Below are 19,446 nucleotides of genomic sequence, written 5' to 3'. Positions count from 1 at the left end.
CACTTTTAAAATTTCCCGCCAATAAAGTGGACGTTTGTGATTGGTGGAGAATATTAATCGTTCCGCCATCTGTAGGTACCATTCGATTCGACGCTGTTCGATTTTGAAGAAGAGTGCGTAATTTTGATTTTTGAGTGTATGTTACGTGGGTTTTCGTTACACTTTTTATATTTTTAACAAATTTAAAGCATGAAAATCTTGAAATAAACGGTAAGAGTATTTAAATTAAGTGTAATATTTGTATTTTTAAGTAATTTAACTGTGACAACTTGCGAAGAAACTGTGGTAATGTTTAAATATTTTCGTTAGACACAATGGGCCTTGGCGATCGAGATATTTATGTGTACGATCAAAGAACTAAAGATCCTGTAGCCAAAACTATAAATTTGCCTACGGTGTTATCGTATGAAAATTTCACGAAACTAATAATCAAAGTAATAATTATAAAAGGTTAAAGGTAACTAAGCTCGCAAATTAATTAATTAAACAAACCATTCAGGAATTTAACATCCCCGAACATGAGGAGTTTGTCATTTCAACAACCAGCCGAGAAGAAATTGAAGATGACACTTCCATTGGTAAATATAAACTTTAAAGGGGGTCATTTCGTAAATTTAATTAAATTAAAATTAAAATTAAAATTATTGAAATTATATTGTATTGGATAGTTCTACTTGAAGATGGGGATACCCTTTACATCCTTAATAGTATCGAACAAGAGTTGTTCTCTCAAACCAAACAGAAAGTCCATTTCTTACCACATTATGGTCAGTTTTTTGCTTAATTTAATTTGGTATCTAATTAATTATTAAGCCTAATTAATATTCTATCATAGATACCCTTGTTAAAAGTGGTATGTACGAATATTACAACTCAGAGGGACAAAATCCTTTACGTAAATATAAATAACGTTTATGTTTTTGCTACGGTCAGTTATTCTTTCAAGGGAACTTAATTAATAGCTTTAATTTTTACTTAGCTTATGCATTTGCTGAATTGATTGATAATTCGTTAACTGCAACCGCAACTAACACTGATAGTCGAAATATTGAACTACGTTTTATAATAGACCCTAAACCTGAAAAGTGTTTAGTTTGCGTTATTGATAACGGACATGGGATGTCATCGTGGCAATTAAATAATTGGGCCATTTATCGTCTATCAAAGTTTATAAGACAAGATAAATCATTGAAAAAATCATCGTTAGTTTCGTTTAAATTTGTTAATTTGATTATTTAAGTACAAAAGTAACAAAATAAGTTGAGTGAAAACTGAAAAGTTGTCCTGAACTTCATTTTTTGAACATTTTGTGAAAAAACAAATTGACAGGGTTCATACAAACCTGGAAAACAGGGTTCATACAAACCTGGAATAATCAGGGAAATAAATAGTTGATAAAAACCTCAGGGAAAATTCAGGGAAATTAATAATTTTTAATAAAATTCAGGGAAATTTGTGTCAAACAGGGACCGAGTAATTAAGCAAAATGTTCATAAACATACCCTCTGTAGGAGTAACATTACACTAAACTTCAGAGGCTCAGAACTCTGGTTCTACTAGAGATACCTAAACCTGGAAAAATCAGGGAAATAAATAGTTGACAAAAATATCAGGGAAAATTCAGGGAAATAATTTTTAGTAAAATTCAGGGAAATCTGGAAAATTTCGAATTTTTAGTAAAATTTCAGGGAAATCTGGAAAATTTAGAATTTTTAGTAAAATTCAGGGAAATCTGGAAAATTTGGAATTTTTAGTAAAATTCAGGGAAATCTGGAAAATTTCGAATTTTTAGTAAAATTCAGGGAAATCTGAGAAATTTCGAATTTTTAGTAAAATTTAGGGAAATCAGGGAAATTTCGAATTTTTAGTAAAATTCAGGGAAATCTGGAAAATTTCGAATTTTTAGTAAAATTCAGGGAAATCTGGGAAATTTCGAATTTTTAGTAAAATTCAGGGAAATCAGGGAAATTTCGAATTTTTAGTAAAATTCAGGGAAATCAGGGAAATTTCGAATTTTTAGTAAAATTCAGGGAAATTTCGAAATTTTAGTAAAATTCAGGGAAATTTCGAAATTTTAGTAAAATTCAGGGAAAATTCAGGGAAATTTTGAATTTTAAATAAAATTCAGGGAAATTTATAATTTTTAATTAAATTCAGGGAAATCAGGGAAATTTGCGTCAAACAGGGACTGAGTAATTAAGCAAAATGTTCATAGAATTAACATTACACTATAATTTGGAGGCTCGTAACTCTGGTTATATTAGAGATACGGGGATGTCCTTTGAGTATGTTATAGTTCTATTTACCCCCCCCCCTGCTTCGTTAGCATTTGCTCCATAGGATACTCCATATACGGGAAAAACCTGGAAAACTCAGGGAAGTATATGGGGAAAAACCTGGAAATCTCAGGGAAATTTGTTTTCCAAAAGTTGTATGAACCCTGTTGAATTATCATTAATTATTCCAGATTAATTTAATTAAGTTACTTTTGCGACTATCCCTTTAATTATAGTTAATTCCCAATGTTATTATTCTAATTTGAGAATTTTAATAGAGAGTTAAACTCAAATGATGCACCAGAAGCGGCAGCTTCACCTAAAAAACATATTCCGCGTTCGTTAAACAGTGAAATTTCTTATTTTGGGGTTGGAGGGAAACAAGCCATATTTTTCATAGGAAATGGAACCAGGGTTTGTTTAATTAATTATAATTAAATCTTAATTAATTTAAGTATGGCAAATCACGCGAATAGTATTTAATTTACCCTCAGATGATCACGAAAAGAAAAGAATCCTTAGATGTTCACGAACTCTGCATTTCTAAGGAACAATTTGAACAAAAGGAACAAAATAAGGAATTTATTTATAGCGGAGAAATTCGTAATCGAAAAGTAGCTGATTCCTCTCATTTGGAGGATAAGGACGAGTTATTAAAGAAATTAATTGCCGAGGAAGAAGGGAAAGAAAGTTTTACGTGTGTTGTTATACACGGAATTTCTGCTGAGCATTTGTTATACCTGAAACAGAATTTTCATTCGATATGCTCGCATTTAGCGTAAGATTTACTTAAGTTAATACCAAAAGTTCGGCTAACATAACATTATACCTTAAAAGAACGGCATTTTTCTAAATATAAAACAAACTTAAATGATCTCTTATTACAAAATAATTAGCATTAAATTAGGCTTAAAAACAATCAAGGTCTACTGCGACATCTGCCATTACTTTAGTGTCGTCTGCTAAATCGAACCTCTTACGCGCGTGACCGAGTTGGCTATGCCCTCCCTCACCCTCACATCTCCCCTCTTATTACAAAATAATTAGCATTAAATTAGGCTTAAAAAGTTAAACAATCAAGGTCTACTGCGACATCCGCCTTTACTTTGGTGTCGTCTGCTAAATAGAACCTCTTAACCGCGTGACCGAGTTGGCTATGCCCACCCTCACCCTTACATCTCCCATCCTGTGAAAATTCAACCAGTCTCTTCAGGCGTAAGTTATGACGTCACTAAAGCAATGGCAGATGGCGCAGTAGTCCTTGATTGTTTTTAAGACAAATTAAATGCTAATTTTTTAAGCCATTACTTTGGTGGCGTCTGCTAAATCGAACCTCTTAACCGCGTGATCGAGTTGGCTATGCCCTCCCCCTCCCCCACCCTCACATCTCCCATCCTGTGAAAATTCAACCAGTCCCTTCAGGCGTAAGTGATGACGTCACTAAAGCAATGGCGGCGCAGTAGTCCTTGATTGTTTTAAAAACAAATTAAATGCCAATTAATTATTTTGTATTAAGAGGCTTAATATTATTTTTAATATTTAATTAGCCTTATTCCTGATCAGCGCCATCTACCCATAGCGGTGACTTTGAGAACTACTGTAATCGGCAAGCCAATCAGATGTCGCTAAAATCTGGTGACGTCATTTTTGGTAAGACCCGAGAGTGCCAGTCAGTGACGTCACCAGATTTTAGCGACATCTGATTGGCTTGCCGCTTACAGTAGTTCTCAAAGTCGCCGCTATGAGTAGGTGGCGCTGATCAGGAATAAGGCTAATTCCTTTTATATTTAGAAAAATGCCGTTCTTTTAAGCTATAATGTTATATTACCTGAACTTTTCCCTTAATCTCCCCATTCTGGTTCAAACCATTGATAAATTGCTGTTAATTGCAGCCATATTTATCATTATTACATACATGGACCCAATGGCAATGATGGTTGCGAGAAGAAACCAATGCCAACGCAAATCAAAAATATAAACATTGAAGTATGATCATTGATTCAGTTCATTGATTTGAATCCAAATTACTCCAGTTCATATTTTTATTTATGAATCCCTTTTTTTGTGGGGTCTTCAGATATCTTTAATAAACACAGACGGAAACGGAAAATGTGAAACCAAAAATCTCCGTGAAGTTGAAGATGATATGCAAACGAAATATATTCAAACATCCCATTCAGTTTTTGAGTTTAAAGCCGTTGTTGACGGAACTAAAATTGTCGAGGGACTTTTGAGATATCATCCATTTCTTTATGATCAGGAAACTTATCCTCAGGACACGGGCGTGGATAACAGTAAGGGGTTTTTTTTTACGTTATCAACTCGATCACGCGCGGTTAAGAGGTTCGATTTAGCAGACGACACTAAAGTAACGGGGGAGGGCATAGCCAACTCGATCACGCGCGTAAGAGGTTCGATTTAGCAGACGCCGCCACTAAAGTAACGGGGGAGGGCATAGCCAACTCGATCACGCGCGTAATAGGTTCGATTTAGCAGACGCCGCCACTAAAGTAACGGGGGAGGGCATATCCAACTCGATCACGCGCGTAATAGGTTCGATTTAGCAGACGCCGCCACTAAAGTAACGGGGGAGGGCATATCCAACTCGATCACGCGCGTAATAGGTTCGATTTAGCAGACGCCGCCACTAAAGTAACGGGGGAGGGCAGAGCCAACTCGATCACGCGCGTTATAGGTCCGATTTAGCAGACGCCGCCACTAAAGTAACGGGGGAGGGCATAGCCAACTCGATCACGCGCGTAATAGGTTCGATTTAGCAGACGCGGCCACTAAAGTAACGGGGGAGGGCATATCCAACTCGATCACGCGCGTAATAGGTTCGATTTAGCAGACGCCGCCACTAAAGTAACGGGGGAGGGCAGAGCCAACTCGATCACGCGCGTTATAGGTCCGATTTAGCAGACGCCATATTTATTTATTTTCAGGCATCTTGGATGAAGACTCGAGCTTCAGTCAAAGTGATTTATATCCCGCTAGGGGTCGTCGTCCGATATTCGAATGTTTTTGGAATGGTCGCCTTATTCCTTATACGGTTGTTAGAGATTTTGAATGGTGTACTGGAGCTAACAAAAAACAACGTAGTCAAGTCCCTCCCGAGTGTTACAATCGAGTATCGGGGGTGTTATGGACAAACGAAGATTTCCAAGTCAGCACTAATAAGTTAACGTTCCTTGACTTGGAAAATCGGATGAAAGATATCACTACTACGTTTCAAAGAGTTATAAATGGACAAGAGAAACGCGGACTTATCGAGAAACAGTTTAACGAGTGGATATCAATTTGTCACGAGAAATGTGACAAACAGATTTTGTTTAAGGGTTTTCAAGGGCATATTGGTCGACCCGAACAACAGAAACTAAGGCAGTTTCCGTGGGCGGTTTTTAATTCGATTGAATGGGATGGTAAAGTTTATTCGCGTGGTCAATATGTACGGGTTCTGAGAACCATTCCTCATGCTTTGGGAACAATCAAGAGGTTTTTTCTCTATGGTGAACATGATGAAGATGAGATTTATGCAACTGGTGGCGATTTTGAAATTCAATTGGTGAGTTATATCCTTCCATTTTGGGTACTCTACATTCATGGAAATTTCTTTTGAGTGCTCTAAATTCATGGAAATTGGTTTTGAGTACTCTAAATTTATGGATATTGGTTTTGAGTACTCTAAATTTATGGATATTGGTTTTGAGTAGTCTGAATTCACTCAAATTGGTATTGAGTAGTCTGAATTCACTCAAATTGGTATTGAGTACTCTAATTTCACGCACATTGGTATTGAGTACTCTTAATTTCACGCAAATTGTTATTGAGTACTCTAAACTCACGCAAATTGTTATTGAGTACTCTAAACTCACGCAAATTGTTATTGAGTACTCTAAACTCACGCAAATTGTTATTGAGTACTCTAAACTCACGCAAATTGTTATTGAGTGCTCTAAACTCACGCAAATTGTTATTGAGTGCTCTAAACTCACGCAAATTGCTATTGAGTGCTCTAAACTCACGCAAATTGCTATTGAGTGCTCTAAATTCACGCAAATTGTTATTGAGTACTCTAAATTCATTGAAATTGGTTTTTGAGTACTCCCAAATTTATGGCGGTTATTTCAACATACTTTGCTGATGTTAGGAACCAGTTTCAATGTATGGAGACATAAAATGCTTTCCTCTTTCGAAATTGGACCGCAAAGCGGATGAAGGTACAATTCTTAAAGCCTTAGAGCAAGAAGAAGACAAACTACCCCATCGTTTAATTGTAAATTGGCCCGAAGGCGACCAAGTTTTCGCTAATGAACAAAGAGCTGCCGGAAAAACAATTGGTACAAAAATATTAATAACATTACAATTGAGTTTTTAATACCACCCAACTTAATCGTGATTAAAAATTAATAATTAATGTTTGAAGGCGCAATCAAGGTGGAAATCTCTAACAGGAGAGGTGAACTAATAAGCAAAGTTCCAGGAACTGCCAAGAAGCTAATGGTGGATTTGAAATTAGTCTGGCACTGTACGTAACCCTTTCTTCTGTCTTTTCTTTTCTTTTTTGTCTTAATTGTTCGACGTTATTTATATTTAATAAGTTCGACGTTATTTATATTTAATAAATGAACTCTCTTAGCACCGAAAGGAGATTTTGCTTTAGCGCATTTCATATCATCACACGCAAAAACGTGGCCCTATTGGTTTAGAAAAATGGGTATTGAACTCTTTAATTAATTGATTGCTATGTTGATGTGACAATATTCTAACAACGTATTATGTCATTTAAGAAAATGTCAAGGAGTTAGGACAGTATACTTTATCCCTTCAAGCTGTTATTAACGAAAATGAAACAGTAATTGCTGGGAAAGTTCTGCCTTCTTATCATTTGAAGTTCACAATCGTTGGTATGTTACTTTTTTTTTCAGGGGTGGGTTTCTAAGTTGAATTCTTTCATTTGTTGGTTTTTGAATTATTTCATTGGTTTATTTGTGGACTTTTGTATTGTTTCATTTGTGTATTTGTCGACTTTTCAATTATTTCTTTGGTTTATTTATCGACTTTTCAATTATTTCTTTGGTTTATTTATCGACTTTTCAATTATTTCTTTGGTTTATTTATCGACTTTTCAATTATTTCTTTGGTTTAGTTGTCGACTTTTCAATTATTTCTTTGGTTTATTTGTCGACTTTTGAATTGTTTCTTTGGTTTATTTGTCGACTTTTGAATTGTTTCTTTGGTTTGTTTGTCGACTTTTCAATTATTTCTTTGGTTTATTTGTCGACCTTTCAATTATTTCTTTGGTTTATTTGTCGACTTTTCAATTATTTCTTTGGTTTATTTGTCGACTTTTCAATTATTTCTTTGGTTTATTTGTCGACTTTTCAATTATTTCTTTGGTTTATTTGTCGAGTTTTCAATTATTTCTTTGGTTTATTTGTCGAGTTTTCAATTATTTCTTTGGTTTATTTGTCGACTTGTGAATTATTTCATTTGTTTATTTGTCAACTTGTGAATTATTTCATTTGTTTATTTGTCGACTTGTGAATTATTTCATTTGTTTATTTGTCGACTTTTGAATTATTTCATTTGTTTATTTGTCGACTTTTGAATTATTTCATTTGTTTATTTGTCGACTTGTGAATTATTTCATTTGTTTATTTGTCGACTTGTGAATTATTTCATTTGTTTATTTGTCGACATTTGAATTATTTCATTTCTTTATTTGTCGACTTTTGAATTATTCCTTTGGTTTATTTGTCGAATTGTGAATTATTCCTTTGGTTTATTTGTCGAATTATTTCATTTCTTTATTTGTCGACTTGTGAATTATTTCTTTTCAGAGGGTGCACCTGAAAAATTCTCCATTGGTAATCTGGAAGGTCCATTTCGTATTGGAGTTCCATTTGAAATGCCATTAGTATTCCATGACAAATTTGGAAATTCCACCAAACCTATTGAAACATTTCGCCCCATTCTTCAAGCTAAGTAAGTTGATGAATTATTATTATTCCCCACCCAACAACAACCGCAACCACAATAATAATTAAATACTAATTTTAAATAATCGGACATTATTTAACTATTTAGTGGCTTGAGTGTGGACTTTGATAAAGTTAGAATAAAAGGGAATTTATTGGTCATTAAAGGGGTCACTGCCTTAGGACATATTGAGAATAGTTCTGGAAAAGTATATACTTGATTCCAATTAAGAGTTTAATTTTAATTTAGTGTTTTAATTAACATTATTTCTGTTGTAGAACTTTAGTTTGTCCGTAAAAGTTTTGGGATTGGATAAAGAAACGCATTCTACGAAGATAAGGGTTCTTCCGGGTAATTTTTGCGACTTTGCAACTTAGTCCTAATGTTTTGCAACTTTGCATCGATTGTCCGTGACATTTTGAAAAGTTATCTTTAATTTTCATGTTTAGGTCCACCTAGAGTTTTATTAATCAAACCGGACAAAGAACTGATTGAAATTGAAAACAATAACGCCGTTTCTTTTGACGTTGTTGCCGTTGACGCATCCGGCAATGTGACATCTGAGCCGAAATTTATTGTCGGCTGCAAAGTAAAGTGTACTTTTAAGTTAATTAAATTTAATTTAATTGTAGGCCTACTCTTGTTATAACAATTTTTGTCTCTCTTGATTTGACTTGCAGTTCTTGCTGAATGATGAAAAATTGTTACAAAGCTACAAAGTTGATATTTCATCAAGTGGTAAAGGAATTTTAACTGGACCCCCCCTTTTGTTGAAAAGTTTCAATGGAAATGAAATAGGCGTAGTAACAGCCAAAATTCTAGCGTTGGTAAGAAACTGGGGTATTTTATCAGTGTTAACATAATTTTTTATCAACTCGACATCATTTTTATCAACTCGACATCATTTTTACCATCTCGACATTATTTTTACCAACTCGACATTATTTTTATCAACTCGACATTATTTTTATCAACTCGACATTATTTTTATCAACTCGACATTATTTTTATCAACTCGACATCATTTTTACCATCTCGACATCATTTTTATCATCTCGACATCATTTTTATCATCTCGACATTATTTTTACCATCTCGACATTATTTTTATCAACTTAACATCATTTTTACCATCTCGACATCATTTTTATCAACTCGACATCATTTTATCAACTTAACATCATACTTTCATTGTTTCAAGAACCGTTCCGATATTTCCATTGTCGAGAGGAAGATTATAATCAAACCAAGCAGAAGAGCGATGTCATTACGAATTACTTACACTGGAGAAGGCGGAAAAAGAATTGACATTGAACCGGAATGCGAAATTGAAAGGGTTGCGGGTCAACCTCTTACCGGACTTGGTAAACCTTTATTTATTTTCTTTTAATCTTAAATTTTGTGTTTCAACGTTTAGGCCTATTTAATTTATCTTTTAAATTAAATTAATTGCTGATTTATTGTTTGATAATTGGATTATTATCTCAATTAAATTAAATTAAATTAATTTGATTATTATCTCAATTAATTTGATTATTATCTAAATTAATTTGATTATTATCTCAATTAATTTGATTATTATCTCAATTAAATTAAATTAAATTAATTTGATTATTATCTCAATTAATTTGATTATTATCTCAATTAAATTAAATTAAATTAATTTGATTATTATCTCAATTAATTTGATTATTATCTCAATTAATTTGATTATTATCTCAATTAAATTAAATTAAATTAATTTGATTATTATCTCAATTAATTTGATTATTATCTCAATTAAATTAAATTAAATTAATTTGATTATTATCTCAATTAATTTGATTATTATCTCAATTAATTTGATTATTATCTCAATTAATTTGATTATTATCTCAATTAAATTAATTTAATTGTCCCTGACAGAATTTCTAGTTTACGATGAAGGTGGAAGACCCGTTAAATTTACATCAAATACCTCTGTCAAAATTAAGGTTTGATAGTTATTATTATTTAACGTTAAGTTAAATTAAATTAAATGAAATTATAACTGAAATAATTAACATAAAAAGGTTAATTGGGCGCGTGGAGTAAAAGATATGATATTATCTGGCAAACTTCCCGATATAATGACGCCACTTTCAACTTCTCAAAACATGTACTGTCAAATAACTCTTACTGACGCTTCAGTCATTGATTTTGGATTTACAATCAAGTTAGAATTATCTATAATAAACCAATTCTAGACCTAACCGCCATTAGAAATTAAGTTTAATTAAGTTTAATTAAATTAAATTATAGACCAATTCCGGGAAAGGAACATTCTTTAAAAGTTCGGTGTGAATCTTCTAAAGAATTGCCTTTAGGAGAAGAATTACCGTCAGATATTTTAGTGGATGTTCTTGATAAACATTCAAACTTAGTCTCAACTGTAAGTTAGTGAAATATTTAATTTAATTTAATTTATTACTACTTAATTTGATTATTTTAATGTTTTAGATCAACTCTAGATCATTATCAAACTTGATTATCACGGGTGACAAGTTAGATACTAAAAACTTGGAAGTGGCACTTGGCCAGGTTTGATTCTCTCAATTAATCAATCCTCCTCAATAAGGCTAAGCCTATCTAAACTTAAGCCTAAACCTAAACCTATTTAAACCTAAGCCTAAACCTAGCCTAATTTAAGCCTAAACCTAGCCTAATTTAAGCCTAAACCGAGCCTAATTTAAGCCTTAACCTAGCTTAATTTAAGCCTTAACCTAGCTTAATTTAAGCCTTAACCTAGCTTAATTTAAGCCTAAACCTAGCTTAACTTAAGCCTAAACCAAGCTTAACTTAAGCCTAAACCAAGCTTAACTTAAGCCTAAACCTAGCCTAATTTAAGCCTAAACCTAGCCTAATTTAAGCCTTAACCTAGCCTAATTTAAGCCTTAACCTAGCCTAATTTAAGCCTAAACCTAGCTTAACTTAAGCCTAAACCAAGCTTAACTTAAGCCTAAACCTAACCTAATTTAAGCCTAAACCTAGCCTAATTTAAGCCTAAACCTAGCCTAATTTAAGCCTAAACCTAGCCTAATTTAAGCTTAAACCAAGCTTAACTTAAGCCTAAACCTAGCCTAACTTAAGCCTAAACCTAGCTTAACTTAAGCCTAAACCTAAAAAATAAACACATTCTAGTATGATAATCACTTAAAATAATCCCATAATAGACATCATCATTCGTCATAAGTAAATTTTCATTCACGGATGATAAATTGGGTTCAAAAGAGATCCAGTTCAAATACAACGATTTACGCGATTCCCTGAGATTAGAAGTGACTGCCGGACCCCCCACAAAAATATTGTATCCGCTTTACGAAACTGAGGAGGTATTTTAATTAAGAATGTTATAGGCCTAATTTCTTAAAAGGGGTTTTATAATTAATTAAATTAATTAATTATTTTTTTTCTACCAAAGTTTATAACTGTACAAAACGCCGAGCCTTTACCTCATCCTCTCGTTGTTCAATTATGCGATAATTTGAACAATTTTGTCAAAATTAGCGGAATTAAAGTGCAATTAGGGATGGACGAAGCCGTCTGTATCATTCCTATTATTCACGCTAACAAAACAAATGAAGACGGATTCGTTAATTTCGGAGACCTCAAAGTCGCCTTAAAACATAAGTAATTATAATTAAGATTATTGCTTTTAACTTTAGGCGAGGGGTCGGACGTTTGTCAAAATCCCGTACGCTTCGTTTGAAATCTGTTTAAAATCTCTCTCGAAAATCTCGAAATCCCGAAATCTCACGTCAAAATCTAAAAATCTTAAAATCTCACGTCAAAATCTGAAAATTTTAAAATCTCACGTCAAAATCTAAAAATCCCAAAATCCCTACCTTAAAATCTGAAAATCCTGAAATCTCTATTTTAAAATCTGAAAATCCCGAAATCTTCACCTAAAATCCCGAAATCTCACATTAAAATCTAGAAATCCCGAAATGTCACATTAAAATCTAGAAATCCCGAAATCTTAACGTAAAATCCCGAAATCTCATCCTAAAATATCAAAATCTGAAAATCTCCTTCAAAATCTGAAAATCTCCTTCAAAATCTGAAAATCTTGTTCCAAAGCCCGAAATCTCCTTCAAAATCTGAAAATCCTGAACAAAATCCCGAAATCTTCTTCGAAATCTGAAAATCGCGTTCAAAATCTGAAAATCTCCTTTAAAATCCCGAAATCTTAAAATCTTGGGCTAGAATTCCAGATTTCTAAAATCTGAGTCAGAATCTCAAAATCTGGGGCAAAATCTCAAAATCTTGAAATCTCAAAATCCCGGACACTAAAATGCCGAACGTCCGACCCCTCGACTTTAGGGCTTAATTTGCATTGGTGAATTATATTTCTCGAACGAATTGAATTTTCTGTTTTATTTAAGGCGAATTCTGCCAAAATGTCCGGTCCGTCAATGTGCCGGACCTTGTAAAGGGGTTTATTCATTATGTGCCAAAGCGGTCTATAATAAAACTTCAATTATGGGTCCAATGTTGAAAATTCACATTCCATGCGACACTAAAACACCCGTTTCCTTGAAAGTTAAACGAGAATCTCAGCAGACCAAGTTTGACATTGGAAAAGAATTACCAGGTATGATTTTTGTTTTTTAAAATCAAAAGATCGGGTAACATAATATTATAGCTTAAAAAAACGGCTGCTTTTTCTAAATATAAATGGAATTAAATATTAAAATAAATACACGATCTCTTATTACAGAATAGTTAGCATTTAATTAGTCTTAAAAACGAGGACTACTGCGCCGCCATTGCTTTAGTGACGTCTGATAGCCACCCCTAAAGGGATTGGTTGAATTTTTACAGGCTGAGAGAGGTAAGGGTGGGGGAGGGCATAGCAAACTCGATCACGCGCGTAACGAAGTTCGGTTTAGCAGAAACCACTAAAGCAATGGCGGATGGCGCAGTAGTCCTCGTTTTTAAGACTAATTAAATGCTAATTATTTTATAACAAGAGATCGTTTTGATCAATTTTTGAATTTTAGATTTCACTGTTCTTCTTCTATCGGAAAACGGGAATGCTATTGAAAATATTAAAAGTTCTCAGCTTAAGATGAAGATATCGCCACAAAAATTGACAAATAGAGTCGTTACTCCGTCAAGGGTATCAATTTACTTCGTTTTTGTTACAGTGTTATTTTGTAAAAGTTGTAGTTGTTAAATTGATGTTTTCTTTAGCCTGTCACGTATGTTCCATCTGAAGCCAAAGAAAATAACAGTTGGTTCTACTTCAGGTAAGAAAATAGGTGTTTTTCGCGCTATGAGTAGGCGGAATTTAATATTTTCGCGCTGTAAGTCGGCAGAATTTAATATTTTCGCGCTGTAAGAAGGCAGAATTTAATATTTTCGCGCTGTAAGTCGGCAGAATTTTATGTTTTCGCGCTGTAAGTCGGCAGAATTTTATGTTTTCGCGCTGTAAGTCGGCAGAATTTAATATTTTCTCGCTATAAGTCCGTGAAATTTAATATTTTCGCGCTATAAGTCGCCGGAATTTAATATTTTCGCGCTGTAAGTCGCCGGAATTTAATATTTTCGCGCTGTAAGTCGGCAGAATTTAATATTTTCGCGCTGTAAGTCGGCAGAATTTAATATTTTCACGCTGTAAGTCGGCAGAATTTAATATTTTCGCGCTGTAAGTCGGCGGAATTTAATATTTTCGCCCTTTAAGTCGGCAGAATTTTATGTTTTCGCGTTATGACTCGTCAAAATTGAATATTTTAGCGCGACGAGTCAGTAAACTTCAATATTGTATTTAGGAAAAAACAACTTCCACCCGTTGTTGGCCATTACAAAATCGAATTTTCGTACACAACGAGTAACGCGACTCTTAACAGCGAAGTAATAGACGTTGAAGTCGTCCCGGGTCCCCCACAAAAATTAGTTCCCGAAGAAAATCCAGGCTTTCCCGCCGTATCCAACACATCCAAATTCGCCAGCCGTTGTCTAGTCAAGAGCTTAAAACTTCATTTTGAAGTAAGAGCGCTTAACCTTAACAAATTAGAAAAAATAGGCCAAATTAGAACACAAAAAACACGTGGTTTCTCAGGACGGCAAAAATAACGTAACTGGTTCGCAATTAAATGGAACCCTTCATGTACAAATTATGTCTTCGGACAAAAGAGAGAAAAATATCCCTAAAATGGTTGGGAATGTAACTTCCATCGAAGTTCCCATTGTTTCGGGTCGGGTTTCGTTACAAAATGTTACGATTGAAGAGAATTCTCCCGGTGTCGATGGAAAGGAGTATATCTTACGTTGTAAACCAAATCTTGATGACTGCGACAGTGATGTCGCGCCTTACGATGTTCGCTTTATATTTTGCAATGGTATGTTGTTTTCCAATTGTTTTTTTTTGTTTTTTTTATTGTTTTGGAAGGGAATTAAGTCACTATCTCGCTTTTGCTCGTAATTTAATTGAAATATATTAATCAAATATTTTAAGATTCAAAAAAGCAAGCGGAAATATCGCAACTTTCGAAGGAAAGGGAGAATTTGTTGTCTGTTATCAAAACTTATCAAACACTGTTCGATACATCGAAGCAATTGCTTCGCGAACTCGACGGTAAGTAGTTTATTTACAGTGTTCTTCTTTTTATGCTTTTATAGTTCTCGCCCGTTCGCGTTTCTTTTATAGTACTCGCGCATTCGCGTTTCTTTTATAGTACTCGCGCATTCGCGTTTCTTTTATAGTACTCGCGCATTCGCGTTTCTTTTATAGTGTTTTTCGCGATGTTATTACTTTTTTATAGTGTTCTCGCGATGTTATTACGTTTCTATAGTGTTCTCGCGATGTTATTACGTTTCTATAGTGTTCTCGCGATGTTATTACTTTTTCATAGTGTTCTCGCGATGTTATTACTTTTTTATAGTGTTCTCGCGATGTTATTACTTTTTTATAGTGTTCTCGCGATGTTATTACGTTTCTATAGTGTTCTCGCTATGTTATTACGTTTCTATAGTGTTCTCGCGATGTTATTACGTTTCTATAGTGTTCTCGCGATGTTATTACGTTTCTATAGTGTTCTCGCGATGTTATTACGTTTCTATAGTGTTCTCGCGATGTTATTACGTTTCTATAGTGTTCTCGCGCAGTTATTACGTTTCTATAGTGTTCTCGCGATGTTATTACGTTTCTATAGTGTTCTCGCGCAGTTATTACGTTTCTATAGTGTTCTCGCGATGTTATTACTTTTTTATAGTGTTTTCGCAATGTTATTACTTTTTTATAGTGTTTTCGCGATGTTATTACGTTTCTATAGTGTTTTCGCGCAGTTATTACGTTTCTATAATGTTTTCGCGATGTTATTACGTTTCTATAGTGTTCTCGGCGATGTTATTACGTTTCTATAGTGTTCTCGCGCAGTTATTACGTTTCTATAGTGTTCTCACGCAGTTATTACGTTTCTATAGTGTTCTCACGCAGTTATTACGTTTCTATAGTGTTCTCACGCAGTTATTACGTTTCCTATATAGTACTCGCGCAGTTATTACGTTTCCTATATAGTACTCGCGCAATTATTACGTTTCTTATATAGTACTCGCGCAGTTATTACGTTTCTTATATAGTACTCTCGCAGTTATTACGTTTCTTATATAGTACTCTCGCGGTTATTACGTTTCTTATATAGTACTCGCGCGGTTATTACGTTTCTTACATAGTACTCGCGCAGTTATTACGTTTCTTACATAGTACTCGCACGAGTACTATATTAAATATCTATATCTATAATACCGTTCAATCAGAGGCTGCCAAGAACGCTTATGCTGAAGAAAACAGAATTAAAAGCGAACTACGCCAATTAAATTTTAACCCATCGTCTCTTACAACGGTACTTAATAAAAATTTCAATTAATCCATAATCATAATCAAATAGTACAACTGGACTTAATTAATGCATTTAGTTAGAAAAAACGAAACAAGCAATTGCAAAATTAGTTCAAACCCAACAAAAAGCGATTAAACCTCCTAAAAGAGTTTTTGGTTTGACACCCGCGCCTGATGAACCAGGAGTTCTCGGAAAAGTTAGTTTCTCGAATTAATTTTCGCAGTTTTTGATTAAAATAATCAAAAAAAATCGGTTTTAATTTTTAATTGATAGATTGGTCAATTAGCTTATGTTGAAAATGAAGACGTTGCGAGAGTTTTATCGTGGCATATGCAATCCGATATGGATTGCGTTATTACTCATAGAATGGAAAAAGTATATGGCCACTCGTTTTAGGTTTATCTTCGGATTAATTAGCCTTATTCCTGATCAGCGCCACCTACCCATAGCGGCGACTTTGAGAACTACTGTAAGCGGCAAGCCAATCAGATGTCGCTAAAATCTGGTGACGTCACTGACAGGCACTCTCGGGTCCTACCAAAAATGACGTCACCAGATTTTAGCGACATCTGATTGGCTTGCCGCTTACAGTAGTTCTCAAAGTCGCCGCTATGGGTAGATGGCGCTGATCAGGAATAAGGCTAATTACAGTTTAAATACTAATTTTGATTATCTAGGCTCGCGAATTACATAAGCGTTATGGTGGGAAGTTGCAATTATTGCCATTAGATAGTATTTTTCAAAGAAATCTTCCTGATTGGTCACGGCAAGTTTATTTTTTATTAGTTCTAACGAACTTCAGCTTTATATAAACTGAAATGTCTTTAGGCCTATGATTCACGCGAAGATTCGAAATTATAATCCTCCTGGGAATCCAATTTACGTTCGTGATTGTTTAATTTTTCCTAAAGAACCGGAAAATTGCAAAAAAGGTAACCCCCTTCTGTTTTCTGTTCCGTTTGATAAAGATCCTTTTTTAATCCTTTAGTTATAAATTATTCTCTTAGTTTTTGGTATGCTATTGGGTGATACCATATTACTAGATACCTTGGATGATGCGACGCATTATCGAGAAAACGTCAGTTAACGAGTCTTGGCCTATTTTTTTTAGACATAATTGCTTTAAAACGAGATGTTTTGTAGATTGTGAAACATATGTTTTGCCCCACTTTACTAACGCGAACCGGGGATCGTGTTAGAAGTAACGGTAAATTTGGTGGACAGCAAAATAAAGCCCCTCCTATTGATAAGATGAGAGGTGTCGTTTTTGGAGAACCTCCGCAAACTCAGTCTAAGGAGGTTGATCAGCAAATAGGTCAGTCTTATTTTTTTATTAGGCTTTTGGTTACACTTAGGCCTAGCGATTTGCTAATGCAAAGCCCCCCCCCTAAAAAAACTAGGCTTAACCATGGCTTAGCGCGTTGCCAATGGATTAAATCTAGGCTTAACGCGTTGCCAATGGATTAAATCTAGGCTTAACGCGTTGCCAATGGATTAAAACTAGGCTTAACGCGTTGCCAATGGATTAAATCTAGGCTTAACGCGTTGCCAATGGATTAAATCTAGGATTAACGCGTTGCCAATGGATTAAAACGAAGCTTAGCGCGGTGCCAAGGGATTAAAACGAGGCTTAGCACGTTGCCAAGGGATTAAAACGAGGCTTAGCACGTTGCCAATGGATTAAATCTAGGCTTAACGCGTTGCCAAGGGATTAAAACGAGGCTTAGCACGTTGCCAAGGGATTAAAACGAGGCGTAACGCGTTGCCAAGGGATTAAAACGAGGCTTAGCGCGTTGCCAAGGGATTAAAACGAGGCTTAGCGCGTTGCCAAGGGATTAAAACGAGGCTTAGCGCGTTGCCAAGGGATAAAATCTAGGCTTAGCGCGTTGCCAAGGGATTAAAACGAGGCTTAGCGCGTTGCCAAGGGATAAAATCTAGGCTTAGCGCGTTGTCAAGGGATAAAATCTAGGCTTAGCGCGTTGTCAAGGGATAAAATCTAGGCTTAGCGCGTTGCCAAGGGATTAAAACGAGGCTTAGCGCGTTGCCGAGGGATTAAAACGAGGCTTAGCGCGTTGCCGAGGGATTAAAACGAGGCTTAGCGCGTTGCCAAGGGATTAAAACGAGGCTTAGCGCGTTGCCAAGGGATTAAAACGAGGCTTAGCGCGTTGCCAAGGGATTAAAACGAGGCTTAGCGCGTTGCCAAGGGATTAAAACGAGGCTTAACGCGTTGCCAAGGGATAAAATCTAGGCTTAGCGCGTTGCCTGTTAAATTAAAGGCTTAAATAACTTCCCTTTTAAGAACTATTGGAGAACCTTAAACTTGCCATTGAAAAAAGTGCTCAAATGAGGGATGAATTAGCTGAGCAACAAAAGCAAGAAAACTCTACCGAAATTGAAGAAAAAGCCAAGGAATTCGCGACTGCTCAGAAGAAACTGAAAGAAGTTGAAGCTAAACTAAGGGGTAATTAATTTTTACATATATTTTAAGTTTATATATTTTAAATGCATTTGCAATCCAAAAGAATCGAGTTCAAGAGGAACTAAACGTCAGTCGAATGGTGTCAAACTTGATGAGAGTGCTTTAAACGGATTAGGGGGGTTAGGCTTAACTAGGAGCCAAATGATGAGACTAAAATCGCTTCATGGTGATTCTTCCGAATCATCCCCTTCATCTACAAAAAGTTCCACCCCGCCTTTACGTAAGAAAAGAAAGAATTGAATCCCATTTGCTTCCATTCATTCATCTTTTTACTTTTTTTACTCTTATTTCTAAGCCTTTTTTTATCTCTGACCAAAGTTTGGGTCGCTATTACATATTTTTTATCTTTAAAATAAGCGTGATAGGTGAATATTTGTTACTGTTATATTGTTTTCGCTTTGAGAATATGGGATATATTTGCGCTTAATACCTGGCAAAGTTAACCCTAATTTCGTTAGAATGCGTTTAATCACGTTGATTATATGTAAGATCATATAACGGGAAAAAAATGTTTCATTTTTTTAAAAAAAAACATGTTAAACTGCAAACTAAATAAAATAAGTGATGCGTTTATTATTTCTTAAATATTTATTTGTGTAAAAAATGCAAATTATAGATGTTTTTTCCTAGGCCTAATTGATTTTTAAATTGTAGGCTTAGTAATTTTTACAGGGCTGGAAATAAGCACTAAAGTGCGTGATCGATTGAGCCGTGTTTGAACCGACCCACGAAATCGCAGCATTTCAAATAAAATAAGTGATGCGTTTATTATTTCTTAAATATTTATTTGTGTAAAAAAATGCAAATTACAGATTGTTTTTTCCTAGGCCTAATTGACTTTTAAATT

At 34.6% G+C, this 19,446-nt stretch overlaps 1 protein-coding gene across 2 annotated transcripts; it reads left to right on the top strand.

The window, feature by feature from the left end:
• Nucleotides 1-91: 91 nt before the first annotated feature.
• Nucleotides 92-19,175, top strand: LOC149654651 (structural maintenance of chromosomes flexible hinge domain-containing protein 1-like). 2 transcript variants are annotated; one of them, XM_089846196.1, is made up of 42 exons: nt 92-210; nt 310-434; nt 500-578; nt 669-767; nt 836-895; nt 980-1,202; nt 2,555-2,690; nt 2,771-3,054; nt 4,169-4,262; nt 4,354-4,570; nt 5,222-5,841; nt 6,427-6,616; nt 6,703-6,804; nt 6,916-6,993; nt 7,067-7,183; nt 8,120-8,264; nt 8,367-8,466; nt 8,537-8,609; nt 8,708-8,847; nt 8,939-9,085; nt 9,460-9,622; nt 10,164-10,231; nt 10,310-10,452; nt 10,539-10,668; nt 10,737-10,817; nt 11,450-11,608; nt 11,698-11,906; nt 12,662-12,870; nt 13,280-13,398; nt 13,473-13,528; nt 14,051-14,267; nt 14,341-14,620; nt 14,737-14,856; nt 16,038-16,123; nt 16,197-16,316; nt 16,394-16,495; nt 16,798-16,886; nt 16,949-17,052; nt 17,128-17,198; nt 17,264-17,435; nt 18,420-18,581; nt 18,643-19,175. In XM_089846196.1, the coding sequence occupies exons 2-42, from the start codon at nt 315-317 to the stop codon at nt 18,837-18,839; spliced, it is 6,081 nt and encodes a 2,026-aa protein (XP_089702322.1). In that variant the 5' UTR covers nt 92-210; nt 310-314; the 3' UTR covers nt 18,840-19,175. The 2 variants fall into 2 exon arrangements, with proteins under 2 accessions (XP_089702322.1, XP_089702323.1); XM_089846197.1 differs by lacking the exons at nt 18,420-18,581; nt 18,643-19,175 and having other exon boundaries at nt 16,949-17,051; nt 17,126-17,198; nt 17,264-17,405.
• The last annotated feature ends 271 nt before the right edge of the window (nt 19,176-19,446 follow it).

Source organism: Phalangium opilio, unplaced genomic scaffold (genome assembly GCF_054372755.1).
Source record: "Phalangium opilio isolate 3A_F unplaced genomic scaffold, DU_Popi_V2 ptg000079l_1, whole genome shotgun sequence".
In the NCBI taxonomy this organism is placed as follows: Eukaryota; Metazoa; Arthropoda; class Arachnida; order Opiliones; family Phalangiidae; genus Phalangium; species Phalangium opilio.
Note: the sequence above shows the minus strand (reverse complement) of the source record. Positions and strands in the feature narration are given on the sequence as shown.